This window comes from Halichoeres trimaculatus, unplaced genomic scaffold (genome assembly GCF_033239565.1).
Source record: "Halichoeres trimaculatus isolate MK-OKI-2021-1 unplaced genomic scaffold, fHalTri1.1 fHalTri1_scaffold_12, whole genome shotgun sequence".
Lineage (NCBI taxonomy): Eukaryota > Metazoa > Chordata > Actinopteri > Labriformes > Labridae > Halichoeres > Halichoeres trimaculatus.
This window is the reverse complement of record NW_027437190.1, coordinates 22,484,256-22,502,918: the sequence shown is the minus strand read 5'-3', so window position 1 is coordinate 22,502,918 and position 18,663 is coordinate 22,484,256. Positions and strand designations below refer to the sequence as shown.

The following is an 18,663-nucleotide window of genomic DNA, read 5'->3' as shown; positions in this document are numbered from 1 at the left end:
CAGACAGTAATATCCCCGGTGAGAGGACATGTCAGAAAATCAAATAAAAATACAGCTCAACGTGTGATACAAAAAAGGAAATAAAAAAGAGTGAAAACACCAAATCAATTTGTTTTTTCTTAAAAGTTTGGTGAGGTTGATATCTGGGTAAAAATTTGCTTTATTTTGTTTTTATTTTGCAAACAAATCCTTTGTTACTTCTGCTGTGACAAATAAAGCATTGTCTTTCTGTCATTCTGCCCTTTTCTTTCTTACCAGCGTGTTGTTTTTTGCTCACTGTCTCTTCTTTCGGTTCTCTTTCTGTCACATGTTCAGTGAAGTCAGCAAAATCTGATTTATATTGTTAAATGCTCGTTACTCTGAGCCACTTTGCAGAACATTCCTGAGCTTCAGGTAAATACTGCATGGTGTGAAGAATCCCAGGCCTGCTTTGCAGAGAGTGCAGGCGTGACGTGCAAGCCCACAGGGTTCTATGGTTTGCATTGGCCTACAATTTTCCATAGTGCAAGTTACTCTTCACAAGTCTTCCGCCTTGCGCTGTTTTACAATCCTTGTTCTGGTGTTTTCATTGAGCTGAGGCACAGAGAGGACGAAGAAATACCTTGGCCCTCAATAACAGCAAAAAACACTTGGTGAGATCAAACTCAAGGTAAACAACTTTTCTGATTTAAGTTATAATTTTGTGATTTGACATTACTGGATCGAGTTTCACCGTACTCTGAAGTTTTCTTTCTGTTTTGTATTGTTCATATCTTCCAATTTTGCTTAAAAATGAATACGGAAACCATTTTGTATGTGTCTATCATCGGTTCTGTCTGAACTTTAGGGAAGTAAAAATTAATTTTTTGGTAACTTAAGATTTTACAAAGAGAACTGCAAGCGTTGAACTGTGGAAGAAAACACAAGTTCTCTCATATCGGTGTACCAAGCTAGATCCTAAAAACACTTATTTTTAGCATGTAAGTTTTGCAGTGCAAGTCTTTCTGTATTTTGAAAAATGCAAATTATTTGTAGCTTCAAAAAAGAGGATTGTTAAATCTAAGTATTCCAGCGGGCTGAGGTGATTTCTAGAGCATGATAAAATTAAATAAATTTCTCTATGATGACAGATTGAGACAGGGAAAAATAATTGCCTTGTCTTTTTTCCCCAGTTTGTTTTCTTTAGTTAAATTCAAAAATCAACCTGAATTTATCTTCACATCGCCTATTTCATATTTTGAGTGTACGATGGAAAACATTGGATATTTTAAATTCTTTTTACATCCATAAGTTACTCAACACTTTTATTCAAAATTAAAGTACTTAAGCATATGCTGTAACTTTGCCTGTGACATTTGCTTCAGCTCCTACAGAGATAAATCTTCGAAGCATTGTGTTAATTTTTAATGCCAGAGATATGAAGAGGAAGGAAGTCGAGAGCTAGATCAGTGGTTAGGCATCACATGTTGCTGTGTGCAGTCTCCAGGCGAGAGATACCATTTCACACCCTTAAGTCTGTTTTTTTTTTTCTGTTATTTTTTTCCCCTTTTGTTTGATTTTTCGTTTGGATTTTTTTGGTCTTTCAACTTGACAAGTATGAACTTGTGTGTTTTATATTTCTATCTTCAGATCTAAACTTGAAAATGAGAACTGTCATGTTGTTTGGTTTTGGTGAGTAAACACACTTCAGTAAAATATTGTAGATATCCCCAAAAGTCAAGAGTATCAGTTACCAGTGACCTCCATCAAATTATCTCTTCATGTTTCTAAAACTCTTTAACCCATGCATAAAAGTGTAGATGTTTTTTTGGGGCTTGATAAATATGATCCTCTGTCTCCTCAGTGCTGGGCGCACTCTCTGCAGCTGGGAAAGTGATCCTGTCCAAACCAGGACAGACTGCCAAATTCAGGTGTGAAGTCAGTTCCACCTACCGAACACTGGTATGGACACATGGAGGAAGCATGGTTGCCACTGTTAATGGACAAAGTGGCATGAGACGCTACGGTAAAAAAGAAAAAAAAAGAAAATAATAATGATGTTCTGTTTTTGAAACATCCCTTTTGCAGGAAATGAAATCTTGTTTTTTTCTGAATCAGGCAGTGGAGAAATTGCAAAAAGGTCTAAGGCAAGTGACAGAACTCTTGAAGTCTCTGATGTGAAGAAAGAAGATGGTGGGAAGTTCATTTGCCAAGTCGATGGCAAAGCCCAGGAACATACACTTCTTGTTGTCTCAGGTAGACAGAAAAGCAAAAATTAATATTTTTCTTGTCATCATTTAAACACAGGGTTTTGATTCATCCTTTGACCACCAATCATTAACAACCAGTCATGCTGCAGAGCATGGCATAGTTCCTATTTTTGAACTTTGGTTAAAGCAGTTGTTTTGGAACTTGTAAGGAAAGATGATTTTTTTTTGCTGCAACTGATTAAAACCTTGAGTATATAAAATCAACGCCCTCATTATCTTTAAGAAAAGCTGCATCCTACATTTCCCATTGATTTTTTTTTTCATGCAAATCCATATAATCTCAACCCCAGATTGTTTGGCCTCCTCTTTGAAATGAGCATTTTCCAACTACAGTTATATCCTTCCATGCAACAGTTTTTTTTGGCTGAATCGTAACCTGCCACAAAATAAAACTGTGTTTAAAATCAAATGAGTGACATTTTCTCAGAAATCTTCTAAATCCAGATGCTCCGGTCCTGTCATTCACAACATACCAAACTGGACTTTCTTTTTGCTCATTATGTCTAATAGTCCGTTCTTCCCATCTTTGTGATTCTCACTGTATTTTTCTCCATCTGTTGTCCCTCTCTGTCAGTCTCAGTCAATCCCTCTGGTGGTCTCCAACTGGGCAGTACGGCTACTCTCCAGTGTGAGGTAGCAGGCTCCACCACAGTGGATTGGAAGAAACCAGATGGCAGTCAAACAGGGTCAGGGACAGTTGAACTCAGTGTTGTAGAGAAAGCTCACAAAGGGAAATGGGTATGTCTGTTCACCCATGGCTCAGTGACCTACAATGAGAGCTTGAATATTGTTGTTAAAGGTAGGCAACTTCCATTCAAATTCTTTTTCCTGATGATTTTCATATCAGCAAAAGCCACACACCTTTGGCCAGAAGCAAAAGCATTTAATATTTATTGATTAATTTTTCTTTTAGAGCCTCCTCCAAAACCAGTTGCAAAACCCACCAAAAAATCACCAGAAGTCTCTCATCCAGCCTGCATCAACTGTGCGTACTGTTTGTGAGAATTCATAAAATCTCTTCACCTTTAAGCACATATTGAAGACAGAGTCTTTGTTGAACAAACCTCTTATTGATTCATCCTGTTCTTTCTCATTGGATTGTTTCCACTGCTAAATCAGGTGACACTACAGCTCTACCCTCACAGTTTAAGCTCTCCTGGTGGATTTGGGTTGCAATTGGAGTTGGCAGCCTGGTTGTTTTCCTTCTGCTGGTCGTAGTCATTGTTTTGTGTAAGAGGATCAGACGCAAAAAGGTAAAGAGAAATGATTTTTCGGGGAATCTTCATATGCTGGATAAAATTAAAGTTTGATATTTATATTCTGCAAAAATCACAAAACCTGTACTCTCATCCCACTGGTGTCTATAAAACCTCAGCATAGCCTCATTCTGACACAAGTGATCACAGGTACTGTCTCTTTAAATCACCTCTTCTTACAAGCCCAATTTTTTGATTGGCCAGCCTTCTGAAATCCAGACTTTTTGACCTGGGGGCCTAAATGGGGTACTAACTTATCCAGTTTGGCATGGACAATACTTTCTACTGACTGCATAAAAACCCCAACATCTCTGATTATGAAAAGAGGTTTAGAAGCTAAACAATGGCAGGAACCATGAAGGAAATGCTGGCTCTGTTTGACTTGTGATTAGCAAGTAATAAGGCAGAGGTGGGTCTGAGGTGGGCTTTTAAGTCCCCTGGCAAACAGCTACCCACCTTTCTATTAATCAAATACAAAGAAAGTTGTGTCCCTGCCAGGATGTTGGGATCATCCAGTAAGTTGCTGCTGGTCACCCCAAAACCAGGTACAAAACCAAAGGTAGCTGGCATATCTGATCTGTGAGACCAAATTAGGTTTTTAAATCTGCTAAAAAAAAAACAAAAAAAAAAAAACAATACACACCTCATCTCCCTGGCTTTTAATCAAGGTTGAATCTGGCATCATATTAATCAAGTTTTAATTTATTTTATTATGTTTCATTTTATGTTTGCTCTTTTTATGTGTCCTATTAATGAATCTTGTCATTTGTGCTACTTTTAATCTGTACAGCACTTTGGTCAACATTGCTTGTTTTAAATGTGCTTTAAATATAACAGATTGAGTTGAGTTATGAGCAGCCTTTTGCAGCACAGCCCAAGTAGTTGATATGAACAAAAATCCCACTTTTGATCAGGAAAATCAAAGATGTTGATTTTGGGATGGCACCTGAGGTAGTCAATCAGATTCCAAGTGGGGGCCCAAGCCACCCGTACCCTCCCCTCTAGATCCTCCCCTGATGAAGCTCTGTGACTTTGTGATGTCATAAAATCTCCAGGGCAGAAAAAAATGTCTGAAACCTGTCCTACAGACTGAGGGGTTACTTCCATTTATGTAGAGTGTGAGTGTGAATGTTCAACACTGTTATGATATGTGTACATTCAGATATACGAAAGAGCATTTTATTTCCTCTGTTTCATGTATGTATGTTAGAGAGAGAATGTGTCACTGAAGTAGAGAAAAATAATTTTACATCTGTGAATTTCTTCTTGCTGTAGAGAAAACATCACAGGAGGCAGAATGGCCACCAGCCTATGAAGCCCCGACAGTACTGCGAGTGTAACCGGTAAATGTTCTTAACTCACTTTCATCTGGTAAAATTTCTTTATCCCCTCTCCAGTAATCTCTGCTCATTTTACAGATGCTCTCTAATCGACTCTTTTCACGTTATATTAATGACTGTTTGACCTTCATCTTTCACTGTGCCTCTTACCCAGTCCTTCATTATTGTGCTGTAATTAGTGTGAAAACTTCTCCTCTTTCCTCTTTTTATCACAGCCCGGCAGCTGTAGCAGCAAAACCGCAGCAAGGACGCCGAGGAGTGAAGCCAGTGGCCCTCCCTCGGCAACCTCTGCTAATGGAGTGACATGAAAAGCAGGTCGAAGAAAAGAAAGATAGACCAGAAAAAGAAAAAAGGGGGGGAGTGTGAGAGAAAAGAAGGGAAGAGATAGAGATGAAGAAAAAGAGAGCAGCAAGTGAAAGAGAACGTCAGTGTGAATACGGCATGAATATAAATGGGCTTTTGAATGTTCCTGATGAAAATAAAAATCAAATGTAATGATGTGGGCACTTTGAGCTTTTTCATAAAATATAACAGGTGAGCTGAATGCAAATAAGGCCTTCAGCAGCAACTGAGAGCAGCAACAGTCTGTACTTATTATTTTACATTTATGCAGAATATTAAAATGCTAAGCCTTTCCTTGAATACATCATTGTCAACTCCTGTTGAAATTTTATTTTCTTTTTCTTTCTCTTTTTTCTTTCTCTTACGTTGAGTTGCTTATGTTTGACATGTTACTGTATTTGGCAGATGTTTTTTTTTTTTTTTTTGGAATACTTTTGGTTTATTTCTGCAGGTTGTAAAAAACAAAAATCAAATATTTTTCTAAATCTAGTATCTGTTTTTTTTCTGTAATAAACCTTGAAGATAAACAAAGGTAAAGTTGGTCACGTTTTATTTATTTATTTAATAAATCCCAGGAAGTAAGTTATATTGAACATGAATTTATTAGGAGGAAACCTGGAGAAAAGCAGCGGTTTAAAATTGACCTTGAAAGATTGCAGAAATTAAAGAATTAAAAAAAGCTAAACAGACATGGTTTGATAAAAACAATAAACATCTACAGCTATTTCATGACAAAATGTCATATTTTGAAAAGGAAATAGTTCATTCAAAAGATACACCACATAACAAACTTGTGGACTTTATAGGAATAACAAAATAAGTTTCTACATGAACACCAGCAACTATAAGACATCACTACCCAGGAGTCACAGCTAAAAGTTAACTTTTTCTAATTTTCTCCAAATGAAGAAGTTTATCATGTCTTATCATGTTAAACTTTTCAGAGATAATGCATTTTCTCTCATGCTAAAATGATGCTTAAAAATGTGCTTTCATTGGTGCTGAAGCTTTGTATTCTGGGAAAACTGGTGCAGGACATTGTAGCTGTTAACACCAGAGCAGAGAAACACACAGTGCACACCTGTTTCACACCAAAACACAGAGTCACATGTGACATACTTAGATGCACAGATACTCACAATCATGTGTGCATACATTGAAATTTACATACTTATTGAGATACATGCTGCAGTGAAAAAATGCTGCATGTCCATATGTGTTAAACACACCTGCATTTTATAAGCTTTAGTCTACAAGCACTACTTCTAACTCTGTGTGTGTTTGTGTGTGTGTGTGTGTGTGTGTGTGTGTGTGTGTGTGTGTGTGTGTGTGTGTGTGTGTGTGTGTGTGTGTGTGTGTGTGTGTGTGTGTGTGTGTGTGTGTGTGTGTGTGTGTGTGGCTAAGTAAAATATTCTATGCAATCCCTTTAGTTCATGACAGAAAGGATGGGATCACAGAGATGTCTGACTTCCTGTGTGTGACAGAGACACAGCGACAGAAAGAGACACCTGCAGTGTCTACAGCCTACCAAATGTCAGAGAAGTACCCAATGCAGCGCTGAAAGCATCACATGTGAGTACTTCTGAATATACTGTATGTATTTTGAAGCTAAGTTAAGAGCTGTTCTTGTAAAGGGAAGTTTCATATGCCAGAATAGCAATATGTCGGTCTCTGAGGATACAAATTGCTTCTTAAGCCATTGACAAATCTCCCAGCCGCTAACCGAGATCCACTCTCAGAGAGAGGAGCCAAAGGGGCACTGAGGGGCAAGGTTGGAGGACTCACATCTGAGCCTGTCTGAGGGGAGATTTTTAAAGCTCTTTGTCTTGTTCAGAATACTGATCTGTCGCGGCCTCTGTCTGGTGTTTGGCAATAATTCAGATTTTGCTTCTGTTACTGACACAAGAAACAACTAGAGTCAAGCTAAATGCTCCGTGATATCCAGTTTAAAAAAAACAGATTCATCAAAATTCTTATAGTATCATCACTAACCTTTTAGAATGGTATTCTATCAGTACTGATATGTAGATTGAACACTTTGGTCTTCTTTTTTTGTGTTGTCTTCTCATATGACAACAGCCCTGAGAAGGATTTCAAAACCCCCAGAAATTCTTAAAATATAATTTTGTTTTTAAACTTTCTTAAAGAGTGAGAGGAGAATTCAAAGTTGTGCAATAATTCCAGAGACATTTTGATGATTTTGCAATAAATGTTGGTGATTGTGTCATTTGCTCAGATGGAAACTATCTGTGTTTCTTGTGAAATAATAACTCTATCCAGCAGTACCCAACAGTAAGTAGATTAAGAGTTTCAACTTTTAGTGCCTTAATTACCTTTATCTAATTTCCTCTTTACCTAACAAAATGTTTCATAAGAGAACTTTAATATGGCTGCTGTTACAGGTACAGGGTCGTATTATCTGGTCTGTAAACCAGCGGTAGATAAATAGCTGTTTGTGTCTTAATGTAAGCCTGAAGGTTTGTTGTATTGTTCTTCATTTTATTACCCGTTCATGCATACTGCAGTCCATACTATGGTTGTAAAAGCTAAACATTAGCATAACTCAGCTCTTCAACAAGGCACAGAGCTTTGTACAGGTATGTTTTTAATGACAGATAACACAAATCCTTTCTCTGCTTTTTATAAAAGCAAACACTAAAGAAAGTAATAAGTGTGCGTCATCTTTAGAGCCAATGACATTAGGCAACCATTTAGTTAGGTAATTTAAAATATAATTAGAGATTTTAGGTTTTGTAACATTTAACTAAAAGTAGTACCATAGACTGCTTCCTGTACTGCCACTCTCACAGACCCAACACACCACAGACTTCATAATTGTCTGTATAAGACCAAAATAATGCAAAATTTAACTTGTGTTCAGGAGCAACAGCTTTTGATTTAATTTTGTACGCCTGCTGTTTCATACTGCTTCTCTAAACAGCTGAAAAGCATAATAAATTGAACTGAGGCAGATGTTTTCTCAAATTTGCTTCACAGTTTTACAACCATGATGCATGAAACTGAGTTATTTTAGAGGTCGTTAGAGAGCACCGCTGATCTCCTTTTTGTGAGTTTATGCAACAGTCAGTAATTCACCAGTAAACACCAATAAGATGACACGAAAAAGAACAAACGAAACTTTCTGTTATATATTTATATGGTTATGGGATATAACTTTAAAGTGCAGCTATGTTTGCACCTGATTGTGCGAAAAACCAGCAATTAATGTGGGATTAGCGAGCGACAGAGTACATCGGTACTTGTGTTTGACCAGCTCGTTGGGAGTTTGATTTCTGACGTTGTGTTTTAAAGTGAACTTTGTCAAAAATAAAAGCTGCTACTGGTTATGATGAATGAGTGATACTGGACTGGATGTAATATGAAAAAAAAAAGTTAAAAATGAATCTGTGCACATTTGCGATATTCCAGATTAGTGTGGCAGTGATGTTTGTGCGTGTTTGTTTTTGTGCTTTTATCATCATCTTCATCCTCAGTAAACATGTGAACAACTTGAATTTCTTCTGCTGAATGACACGGTCAGTCACATAATATGTGGCTACCTAACCCTAACCCTCTACCACAACCCTTTTCTACACCAGTAAAGCTTACATTCAGCTCTTAACTCTCAATCCTTTGTATCAAATGTAATCTGTTCAAGTGTGTTGAAATATAATTAAAATCATCAATCATGTGCAGCTTGTAAAAAAAAGGGGTTATGTTCAGTAAAAGCAGAGCGCAGCTTTTAATACACAAAGCTTATTGCTTAACTTTAGACTGAGTATTAATTTCCTAACTGGCCTCAGAGTGGTTCCCTCCACTGTGTTAATATCTCCTGGTGTACCCCAAGGATCATTCTAGGTCCAATTTGCTTATTTTTGTGTGTATTCTACCATCAGGTTTCATCATTCACCGTCATATGGTCTTTTTTCATTGTTATATGCTGATGATAAACTGCTTTATCTGTCCATGAAACTCGCTGGAAGCAATAAAGTTGGCACTAAAGAGCTGATTTAAGAGTTAAACCCTGATGAATTAGAGGATTTTAACGCCGGCCCTGTGCATATCCAAAATTAAATTCAGCAGCTTGCTCTTTCTTCTCATTCCATTAACAACCTCCATGTTCCTTCAGACAAGCTTAACTTTAGTGTCATCATTGTTTTACCGGTATCAAAGATCTCCAAATTTACACCAGCCTTTTCTTTTGGCGTTAAATAGAAAATGTTTCATACTTGTATAACATCTACCTGTCTTGGAGCGGGAGATGTAGCTGAAATAGAGACTGTGCAGAGTCTTGACAGATACCAAACATTTTTGTCACATCTTCCCAGTTCTTTCTACCCACTAGTGTTAACTCATTAAATCTTAAAGTCCATTTTAAAATCATAAGTTTGACTCACTGCCTTAAGTGAGAACTTTTTTAACCCGTTATTGTCCGAAAGAGCTTCCAGAGAAGACGAACAAAGTGTGCCGACTGCTCAGGAGTTTAAGACGCAACATGATCGATTATGATTTGCTCACCAGCTTGTGTTTGGTCTGATGACGCTGTTTTAGCTTCAAAAATCTCTAACCTCATTGTTTGACAGATTTGCCTTTTCACCTGAATAACAGGCTCACTTGGGTCCTTATAGCAGCACTGGCGCACAGTGCACTGTTTCAAGTCATTTCAACAATTATCCTCTTTTCATCTGCTTATCGACAGATTTACAAACTAAGCTTCAATGTTCTTCCACATTGTCCTTTTGTATTTTACACCGTGTTTTTAAATGTCTTTGCGGCTGTTTCTTTTGTGCTATGTAATGAAAGCACTTTGTGCTCTTTGTTTGAAAAGAGCTATTAAAATGAAATTATTACTATTATTATTACAAAGACAAAGAACAATTTCTCCCTCAAAGAGCTCTGGTAACAAATCAACTTTCATATAAAGGCTCAAAGTTTTCTGTCTTCTGTGAGGATGATTACCTTGCTGGGCTTTTCTTACTCTGATATGAAAACATCCACCCTCTGTTTCACTGGAGGTGTTTTCATATGAGACACCAGGATTCCCTTTTCATGGATATTACTCAGTCCTCTTTCTTACTGTGTGTCCTACACAAATCAACAAACATTCACTTTGGCAGAAACACTTCAAAGTGAAACTGAAATTTCTGAAACTGTAGACGTAACTCCCTCGAGTTTCCATTTTTCTTTATCAGACTTAAACATTATCTGCCACGTGTAGCTGAGAAAATGATGATCTTACTACAAAAAGACTAGTTAATTTGGTCACATAGTGGTAGTTGAACATTACAGAAACAGCTGTTACAAATGATAATGTATAAAACTGTAAATCAACTGCATTTGTTAAGCATACAACATGAGAATCATTCAGCCTTTATTTAAAGCAAAGGGAGCAAACTTTGAATACATGCTGTAAAAAGACAACTGTGAAAGTCAGCTGAGCTCAAACTGCACATAAAACTATCAAAAACTTCTATTTCACAGCCAGGGAGGTAATTTCCCCTCATCTAAACTCTCTTCTCTAGGAGTTTTGGCTCCCTGCAGGTGTCAGTTGTCTGTAGTTTGACTCTAAAGTTGAGTCAGTGTCTGAATAGCTGCTTCACCGTGACTGATCACTGCTAATGTGTACAAAGCTCAGAGGCTTTCAAACTCAACTACTGGAGCAGAGAACGGGTTCACATTAAGCGAAGAGTGAAGCGCACTGAACCAGGAAATGAAACAGGTTTTAAGTGTTCATGAGCTGACACTATAAACTGGTTTACAGTGGAGGAGTGCAGCTGTGTGTGTTGGACACTAAACATGAGCTGTGTCTGTGAATTGTTGCATTGTTTGAAGGGGGATGTATAATGAACAGGTGTTAATGCATATTAGACTCCTGATGAAGTGAGCCAGAAACAACACAAGGCTGAGTGGTCTCGCTGAAGGTATTCCCCCTCTATAACCACCTGCTCACCACACATTGTCACACTTCTGTGACACTAAATTTAAAGATGATTTTTGTTGGTTTAAAAATGATTTATCCTTACAGCCCAAAATATAGTACTACAAATCCACAGTCAACAACAGATTCTTCTCATCTCTCTGTGGGGACACATAAACATTAAACTGAGCATTTCAATTCACAATGCAGTTAAAACAGTTGCCTGGTTTTATTTATTATAATTCATATAATACCGAACATTTTCCTTGACAGTCACATAAGACAAGGTGAACAGTGATTCTTCTGTTGATATTTTTGTCCTCATGCAGCTCTCTTTGAAGCGTTTTGGCTGTCATTGTTACTTATACTCTATTCCAGACCCTTAAGTCCATATAAATACAACAAATAATTAATCAAAAGAAATTAAAAAAGGAAAAATACAGTTCATTTGTTGACAGCAATTTAAAATACAAAGAGACATTTGTATCAGTGTTTCCAGTAGCAGGATGTGAACCTTGTGTCGCTCATTGTGAGCCGAGAAAGTGACATTATTTCATTGTCTGAATCAACCAAACGGCCTATGTTTGTGCATAAAGTTTCTAAGAACAGCATAAAATGTGGCCGCATTGTTATAAACAAACATGTGACTTGCACTCGACCATCGAGGTAATTAAAGATATATTCTCAAAGCGTCATTATAAGATACCTGTAGCTTTTTCATTTATGCTTTACTGTAGTTGCACCATAAATGAGCAGTGTACAGTGGAGAACAGTAAGCTCCAAAAAGCTTAATTTTAACATTTTCTGTACACACCTGAAATTTACATGCTGAGGTATTAGCTAGTGCGTACAATTCACAGCACTGACGCCGAACATCATCATCACACATATCACTTCTGATAATGTGCCCCAGGTATTTGACTTTTTCCACCACACTCAGGACTTGATCGGAGATAAAGACGGATGGAAACTGCTGCTTCTGATCATCTTTTGTTCTCACTATCATTATCACACTCTTCTTACAGTTGTATTTAACGTCAAACTTCACGCCATAGCTAGAACAGATTCTCAGGAGTTGCTGCAGGCCAGCACTGTAAGGTGAAAGGATGACCAGGTCATCAGCAGACATCAGATGGTTGATGAGCCTGTTACCCATCATGCATCCAGTCTCACAAGCTCTCAGTTGTTCCGAAAGATCATTCATGTAAACATTAAATAGGAGAGGTGAAAGTATACCACCTTGGCAGACACCATTCACACTGTTTATGTTAAGTTACTTTATGTAGGTGACTGTTGCCTGGATTGCAGGACAGGCTCTTGCTCACCTTTTCTATGTGGGAGATGGTTCAGGGCCAAGTGACTGCCACTATTTTCCAAAAAGAACAGCCTGAGACATAAAGTAATATTTTTACCAAAGTGTCAGCAAGCAGATTCCAGTGTTCATATGATTTCAAATTGAGAAGTCATCTTTACCCCTTTATTAAATCAGATTTAATGCTAAAAACTGACTTGCTGGACACAAAGTGACAGTGATATTATATTGAAAATAATTTGAGATATGTTTCTTAACTTAAACCGAACATTGTTTATTCACCACGTTGATGAAAAACACGGTGACAAGTCAGCACATTTATTTCTTCAATGATGGAAAGTGGATTTTCCGATGTGTCCCACACCACATCATTTCAGCGTTCGTAAACAAGCTGTTGCAAAGCTGTGCAAAATGATGCCGACAGGAAGCCTTCCTATGTCAAGTGGAGCATCAGAGCTTGTCTCTAATAAAAGCTGTTGTGTTGTGGAAAACAAAAATGAGTGTAATTGAAATTCCTAAACCAAACAGAGCAGTGTTTAAATCACCAAAGCTTTAGTTTTCTGATTAAAGTCAAATATGTAGAAAAAGAAAAATCTTTGTCTTAACTCATGTTGTCAAAGTTCAACACAACTTCTGACCAGACACATTCGAGTGTGTTTTTTGCTTGGTTTTGATTTGCGACAGCACAGAGATAGACATTAGGTTGTGACGGAGGGAAAATAATCACAGCTTGAATTGAATAAATGCAGTCACAGTTATTTGATGCACCTTAAAAATTCCGAGTGAAAACATCGTCATGTCAAAGCCAGTAATGAACTTTATGGTTCTGTTTGTGAACAGTTCTTCAACATAACACGGAACATAAAGCACAATGTGAAGCTAAATGTGAGGATGCTAAAGCTCAATGTGCTGTAATTCGTCAGCGGATGAAACATTTATAGATGCTATGAAATTGAAAATTGATTTTTACTTGAGGGGGTTGCAGAAAAGACATGCAGTATTGACGACAGTAAGGTTTGTTTTTTAACCTGTAATTTGTATCCTACACTGCATTCAGCAGCTCTCACCTTCCACGGCCTGTTTGACGTTTCATAGAAATGTCTGCGTCTGTCTGGAAGGATCAAATGGTCAGATGGATTATGATTTTACTTCAACCTCACAAACTGTTGTTTCTGTGGAACCAAAAAGCAGTTTTTCCATCTATGACCAACACCATCAATTCAAAATGAGCAAATCAGCTAAATGTAAATGATGATGTTACAAGAAGATTTAACGTGTAGTTTGCCAGGACATGATGCAGCTTTTCATGTTAAAAATAATTCCACTTGGTTAGCATTTCTTGTAATGAGCACACAAACATGACATGACGTTCACCTCATGTTATCAAATCCCTCCTGTTTGTCTTTCAAACAGAGCTGCCTGGAATATAACACACGAACCAAACAGTTATTTTTCCATTCTGATGAAATGATCACACTGCAGCTTAGAAATCTGAGAGTATCACATGAAAATAACTTCAGTGTGTTCGAATGGTGTAGGTGAAGTGTAGAGTAGGAGTTGTACTGTTTCACAACTCTGAGGTTTCAAAGAAGCTTCAATGAAGTTCCCCTCATTAAAACAAAGTGTTCCCCGTCATGAGCAGAATGTCAATGGTTTCTGAATCTAAACCTCTTTTCCACTGACATTTGTTTATTTCAGAAGCTCAGAACAAGCTCAGACACTGACACAAACTGTATGAGCATGTTACCTAAACGTCCCTCTCCGGTGGCCCCCAGTGTTTGAGCTGTTAAATCTGTCTTACATAAAAGGTTATAAGACACAAAAAACAAGGTAAAGACGGGGAATAGACTTGCTCTTTTGAGGGAAACCCTCTGTAGGAGAATGGAGGCTGAGGAAACATGTGAATCACTCCATATTCTAGCTTGTGGCCCACACTTTTTGTCTTTTTCTCTTTCAGTGATGACTCGATGTGGTCGGACAATCTCCTTAGGTGTGTGACTAATGAGGGAGTCCTCACTTTCAGGTGTTTTCCAGCTAAATCACAGCTCAAAAACAGACATGTATCCACTGTAAGAGAAAACAAAGCGTCATTTGGGCCTGCTTTTGGCAACAGATTTTCATCTGTAATTGAAAACATTCATTAGCGCCAGGCTGCCGCAGTAAATGTCGAGCCATCGCTTCGAGGTTTAGATTCTGAGGAGAAAACAAAAGGTGTCATTGTTGTTTCATTTGGAGCTCAGAGGGAACAGTAGCAGGTGTGAGCCCTTCATGAAGGCAGCACAGAAGCAGGCAGACAAACCTCAGAGAGACACATGAGACGTGTGTGAGATGTTTGTTTTGTCCTTGTTGTGGTTCGCGTCTCTAAACCACCTCAGCTCGGTGTTTCTGTAGCTCCACTCCTTCACCTGCAGTTGTCATCAGTCAGCTTGGGACTGGATGGCCCTCCAGCAAGTCAACTTAATATTGCATGAAAAGGATTTTCTATTTTGCTATTACGCCTGAAACTTAATGCTTCAATGTGTTTCAAGAAACTCAAATGAACTCTTTACTCCTCTGAGCTTTGTTTGGATCATAAAGAGGGTTTTTGTGTGTGTGTGTATTTCTGAGGCGCTGAAGCCTGCACACAACAGAAGAACTTTAATTATGAAAACTTTGTTTCATGGTTGGGGATTTAATTAATTCCTGTGCTTATCAAATATTGTCAACCACATTTTAATTTTAATTTCCTTTGTGTTTTATAACCTTTTCAGGAACGGTCAAACTATAGGGCTGGTTTGAAAGTATCACTGTCTCATGAAAGATTTCTCTCAAAGACACTTAACTCCACTTCTAGTATTATATCACAGCATTTGTAAAGGGGTGTTGTAATATTGTCCATAGCTGTTTGTATGACTTCAGTTAGAAACACAATGAGCTTTAAAACACCAACAGACAGCAGCATGTGAAGGCCACAGGTGTTGCTTTACCGTCATATTGAGTGCAGTGCAGAAGAGACTCTACAGCAGCTCAGGAGAGGAGATAAGGTCGAGCAGATGTTTTGCTCCTGCACAGGTGTACATTTACCCTATTGCTGTAACAATAACCACTTCACAATTCTGCATGTTTATTGTATGTACACGTGATGGGAGACAATTTATTTCTCTCGTGCATCCAAATGTCATTGAAGTGAAATAAAATACTTTTTCCAAAGATCACATCATTGGCATGTAAACATAGTCTTTGTCCACATCTCATACTTTGTTAATTAATAATAAGATACATACATGAACAGAAGTATCACAGCAGTCAAGGTGCCAGGTGAAAGATCAAAAAGAAGTTAGCTGTGTTTGATTTTCAATACAAACTTCAGACCTTTCACACCAGAGTCAAGCTTTTTGGCTCTCCTCTGCGTCCTGTGTTTGAGTCGATGCAACAAGAGCGATTTGGTTCATTACTGGGAAAGATCCTGTTCCCAATAAAATGTTTAATTAAAAATTTATGTCAAGTCATCACTACTTTTTTCTTTTATCCTTTTTTTCTCCTCCCGAGCTCTACATTTTAAGGCTTTCATGTCTTTATTCAGTAAGGATAGGACAGCTTTAGAGCTGGAGGGGGGAGAGACCTGTGGAAAAGGTCTACAGATGGGGACTGGACCTCGCCTACAGTAGTCTCTAGACAAGAGGTGCACCACTTGACCCCCAGGTCAAACCAGCAACCTGCCTTGTTTTCTAATTGAAATAAATAATTAAAAGTTGATTGATTCTGTCGCGATCAGTACGGTTTCACAAAGTTTTTTTTTCTCTAACTGATGCGTTCAGTGTTCGATACTATGTTCAGTAACTTTGTTTCTTGACAGGTTCATTTGCTTTTACACTTTTTAGTAAATAGTTCATTATTCTAACTAGAACATGTTTTTACTGCTGCACTTTAGTTGTATGCAAATAAGATAGGATAAGAAAAGAAATTAGAGTTCAATAGTCACTGTACAAAAACAATACAACTAGATATAGGTGCACTGAATGACTAGGCTCACATTACGTATGTGATAAATGGATAATATATAGGTATTTATTGAAAGTGAGTCGCTGCACACAAAAAGCTTAAAAGAGGGGATTTAAAAAAGTGTCCATATTAATTGACTACTGCACATTAAAGCCACAGTATGTTTGTTTCAGGCGAGTGCTTCAGTCCACAGTTCAGTGGTTTTATAAGATAGAGAATGGAAGGTTAATCACGCTCAGCTCTTGAATAATCATTGAACAATAATGTATTGTTCACAACAGTCAAACTATAGTTGGATCACAATAAAACAGAAATGAGAAACATCTTTTTTGTCCATCTGTACCTCTGACCAAATCGGTGCTGCTGTGAGACCCAAGAATTGGATTCCGATTACAATCAAACAAATTTTAACAACTTTATCACTCACTTGTCTTTTTAATTTAACTTAATTTATTTTTAATGTAATGTTCTGAATTCAGAGTTTCAGTACATTTGCCTCAATAGCAGAGTGATCGTTTAGCATTAGATCATCTTGACGGTGGTCAATCATCAAAGAGGAAATTTTACAATTTTCAGTTCAATTAGTGAAGAAATTTAAAATCTTTCATCCTGCGCTGTAAGTTTCTCTGACTGGTTTGAAGAATTTTTTGCTTGATGATAACATTAACCTTTACTTTTCTCTGGAATTAACTAACAACTTGCCCCGTCAGGTGTTAATTTTAGTGGAAGTAAACAGTCCATTTGTTTTGTTATGAACTTTAGACCTTGAGTGCAAAGCCCCGCAAAACTGAGCCAGTTAGCGCATCTTCTGTTGATTTTATTGTTGGTGATTATAAGGAGTTAGACAGTTTTCAATAACATCAAAGTCTTGAATCAAGTTAATGAGTGTGTGAGCTTAGAAAGAGACTTCTGGTTCTTGTAAAGAAGGGGATCTTGTATGAGAGGATGGTGATATCTGAAGATTTACAGACTTCATTATTTAATCGTATTAGACAAAAATGATCACACTACTCAGCGCATCTGTTATTACTGGAGATAACATTCAGTGTCCCCTCTTGGTCTTAAGTACTTAACATGTTTCTGTGTTAGATAATGTTGCATTTATAATTTGCATTTAACGTCCACTTTTATGAAGATCACTTTTATGAAGATAATTTTAAAACACTATTATGAATAAATCAGCCCAATTATAAGAGCAGGGGAAAATCAACTCAGCGATTACACCAAATGAGGCCGTGAGCCGCCTGTGTGCTATTTAGGATGAGCCAAAGATAGATAATGAGTCCAAGGAGACCTTTCTCAAATTCTGTTATTTCTGTTATTAGGCACCAGTGCAAATTACAAATTTAGTCAATTAAGACAAAATATTTGCGTGTTTTTCAGTTGGACAAACCAAAATAAGGACCACAATGAATATCTTGGAATTAAATATAGCATCACTACATCAGCTAATAGTTTTTTTATTATTATTCATTTAATATAACAAATCTAAATTAATGTCTTTGTCTTTTTGTTTTTTGTGTTTAACCAAACTATAAAACGTTAAGATTAACAGAGATAAGGATGACTTCCTGCCCCCTTTCTCTGCAACAACCAATTAAAGGTCACTATTCAGACTCTGGGTTTGATCTGCGTCTGTCTGCTTCATTTACAGACCAATCATCAGCGAGGGAGGTGCAACCGCTCTTTAAAAGGACGCAGTGTTTGATAAATATTCAGCATTTCCCCCTGACTCCAGAACGCTGAACACAGAAACACACTCAGCACTCAGGACCAGTAGTGAGTACAGTTTTATTTAACTGTTTTTTTTTTTTTTTTGAGGAAACAAAAAACATCAACTTCTGTGTACAATTCATGTGTAGAGCAATTTTCCTAAACAACTAATGTTTTGATCGAGACACTGCAATGACCTGGGTCAACTTGGGCCTTCGATGTCTGAGTGCTTCCACAAATCTGATTGCAAATGGATCACACAGTTTATCTATAAAAATGCAAAATAAACTTTTGAATTCAATTAAAAGACGTGCAAGAATCTGGTAAAATGCTGGTAATTACTATATCTCCCAGAATACGTTTTACGTCTTTCAAAATATGTTTGATTGAATTCAAGATTTTAAAAAACAATCATATACGAGGTACATATATATATATATATATATATATATTTGTGTGTGTGTGTGTGTTTAAAATTACAGTTTTAGAGGTATATGAGTCATTCTTACAGAAATGATACTTGTGTTTATATGAATGCTAAATCAAAAGAGTACGTCAGGTTCATCGTGCTTCA

At 37.3% G+C, this 18,663-nt stretch overlaps 1 protein-coding gene across 1 annotated transcript; it reads left to right on the top strand.

Moving 5' to 3' along the window:
* The first annotated feature begins 367 nt into the window (after positions 1-367).
* On the top strand, positions 368-5,546 carry LOC141800840 (T-cell surface glycoprotein CD4-like). Its single transcript, XM_074683657.1, has 9 exons — positions 368-649; positions 1,609-1,650; positions 1,823-1,984; positions 2,077-2,214; positions 2,803-3,027; positions 3,142-3,213; positions 3,348-3,481; positions 4,760-4,827; positions 5,040-5,546. Exons 2-9 carry the CDS (start codon positions 1,623-1,625, stop codon positions 5,125-5,127), a joined length of 915 nt encoding a protein of 304 aa, XP_074539758.1. The 5' UTR covers positions 368-649; positions 1,609-1,622; the 3' UTR covers positions 5,128-5,546.
* Positions 5,547-18,663: the final 13,117 nt, after the last annotated feature.

Excerpts from the sequence above, each read along its gene's own strand:
- LOC141800840 (XM_074683657.1), top strand. The coding sequence starts at position 1,623 with ATGAGAACTGTCATGTTGTTTGGTTTTG. Across the intron at positions 2,215-2,802 it reads TACACTTCTTGTTGTCTCAG|TCTCAGTCAATCCCTCTGGT; the intron begins GTAGACAGAAAA and ends CCTCTCTGTCAG. Across the intron at positions 3,482-4,759 it reads AGAGGATCAGACGCAAAAAG|AGAAAACATCACAGGAGGCA; the intron begins GTAAAGAGAAAT and ends TTCTTGCTGTAG.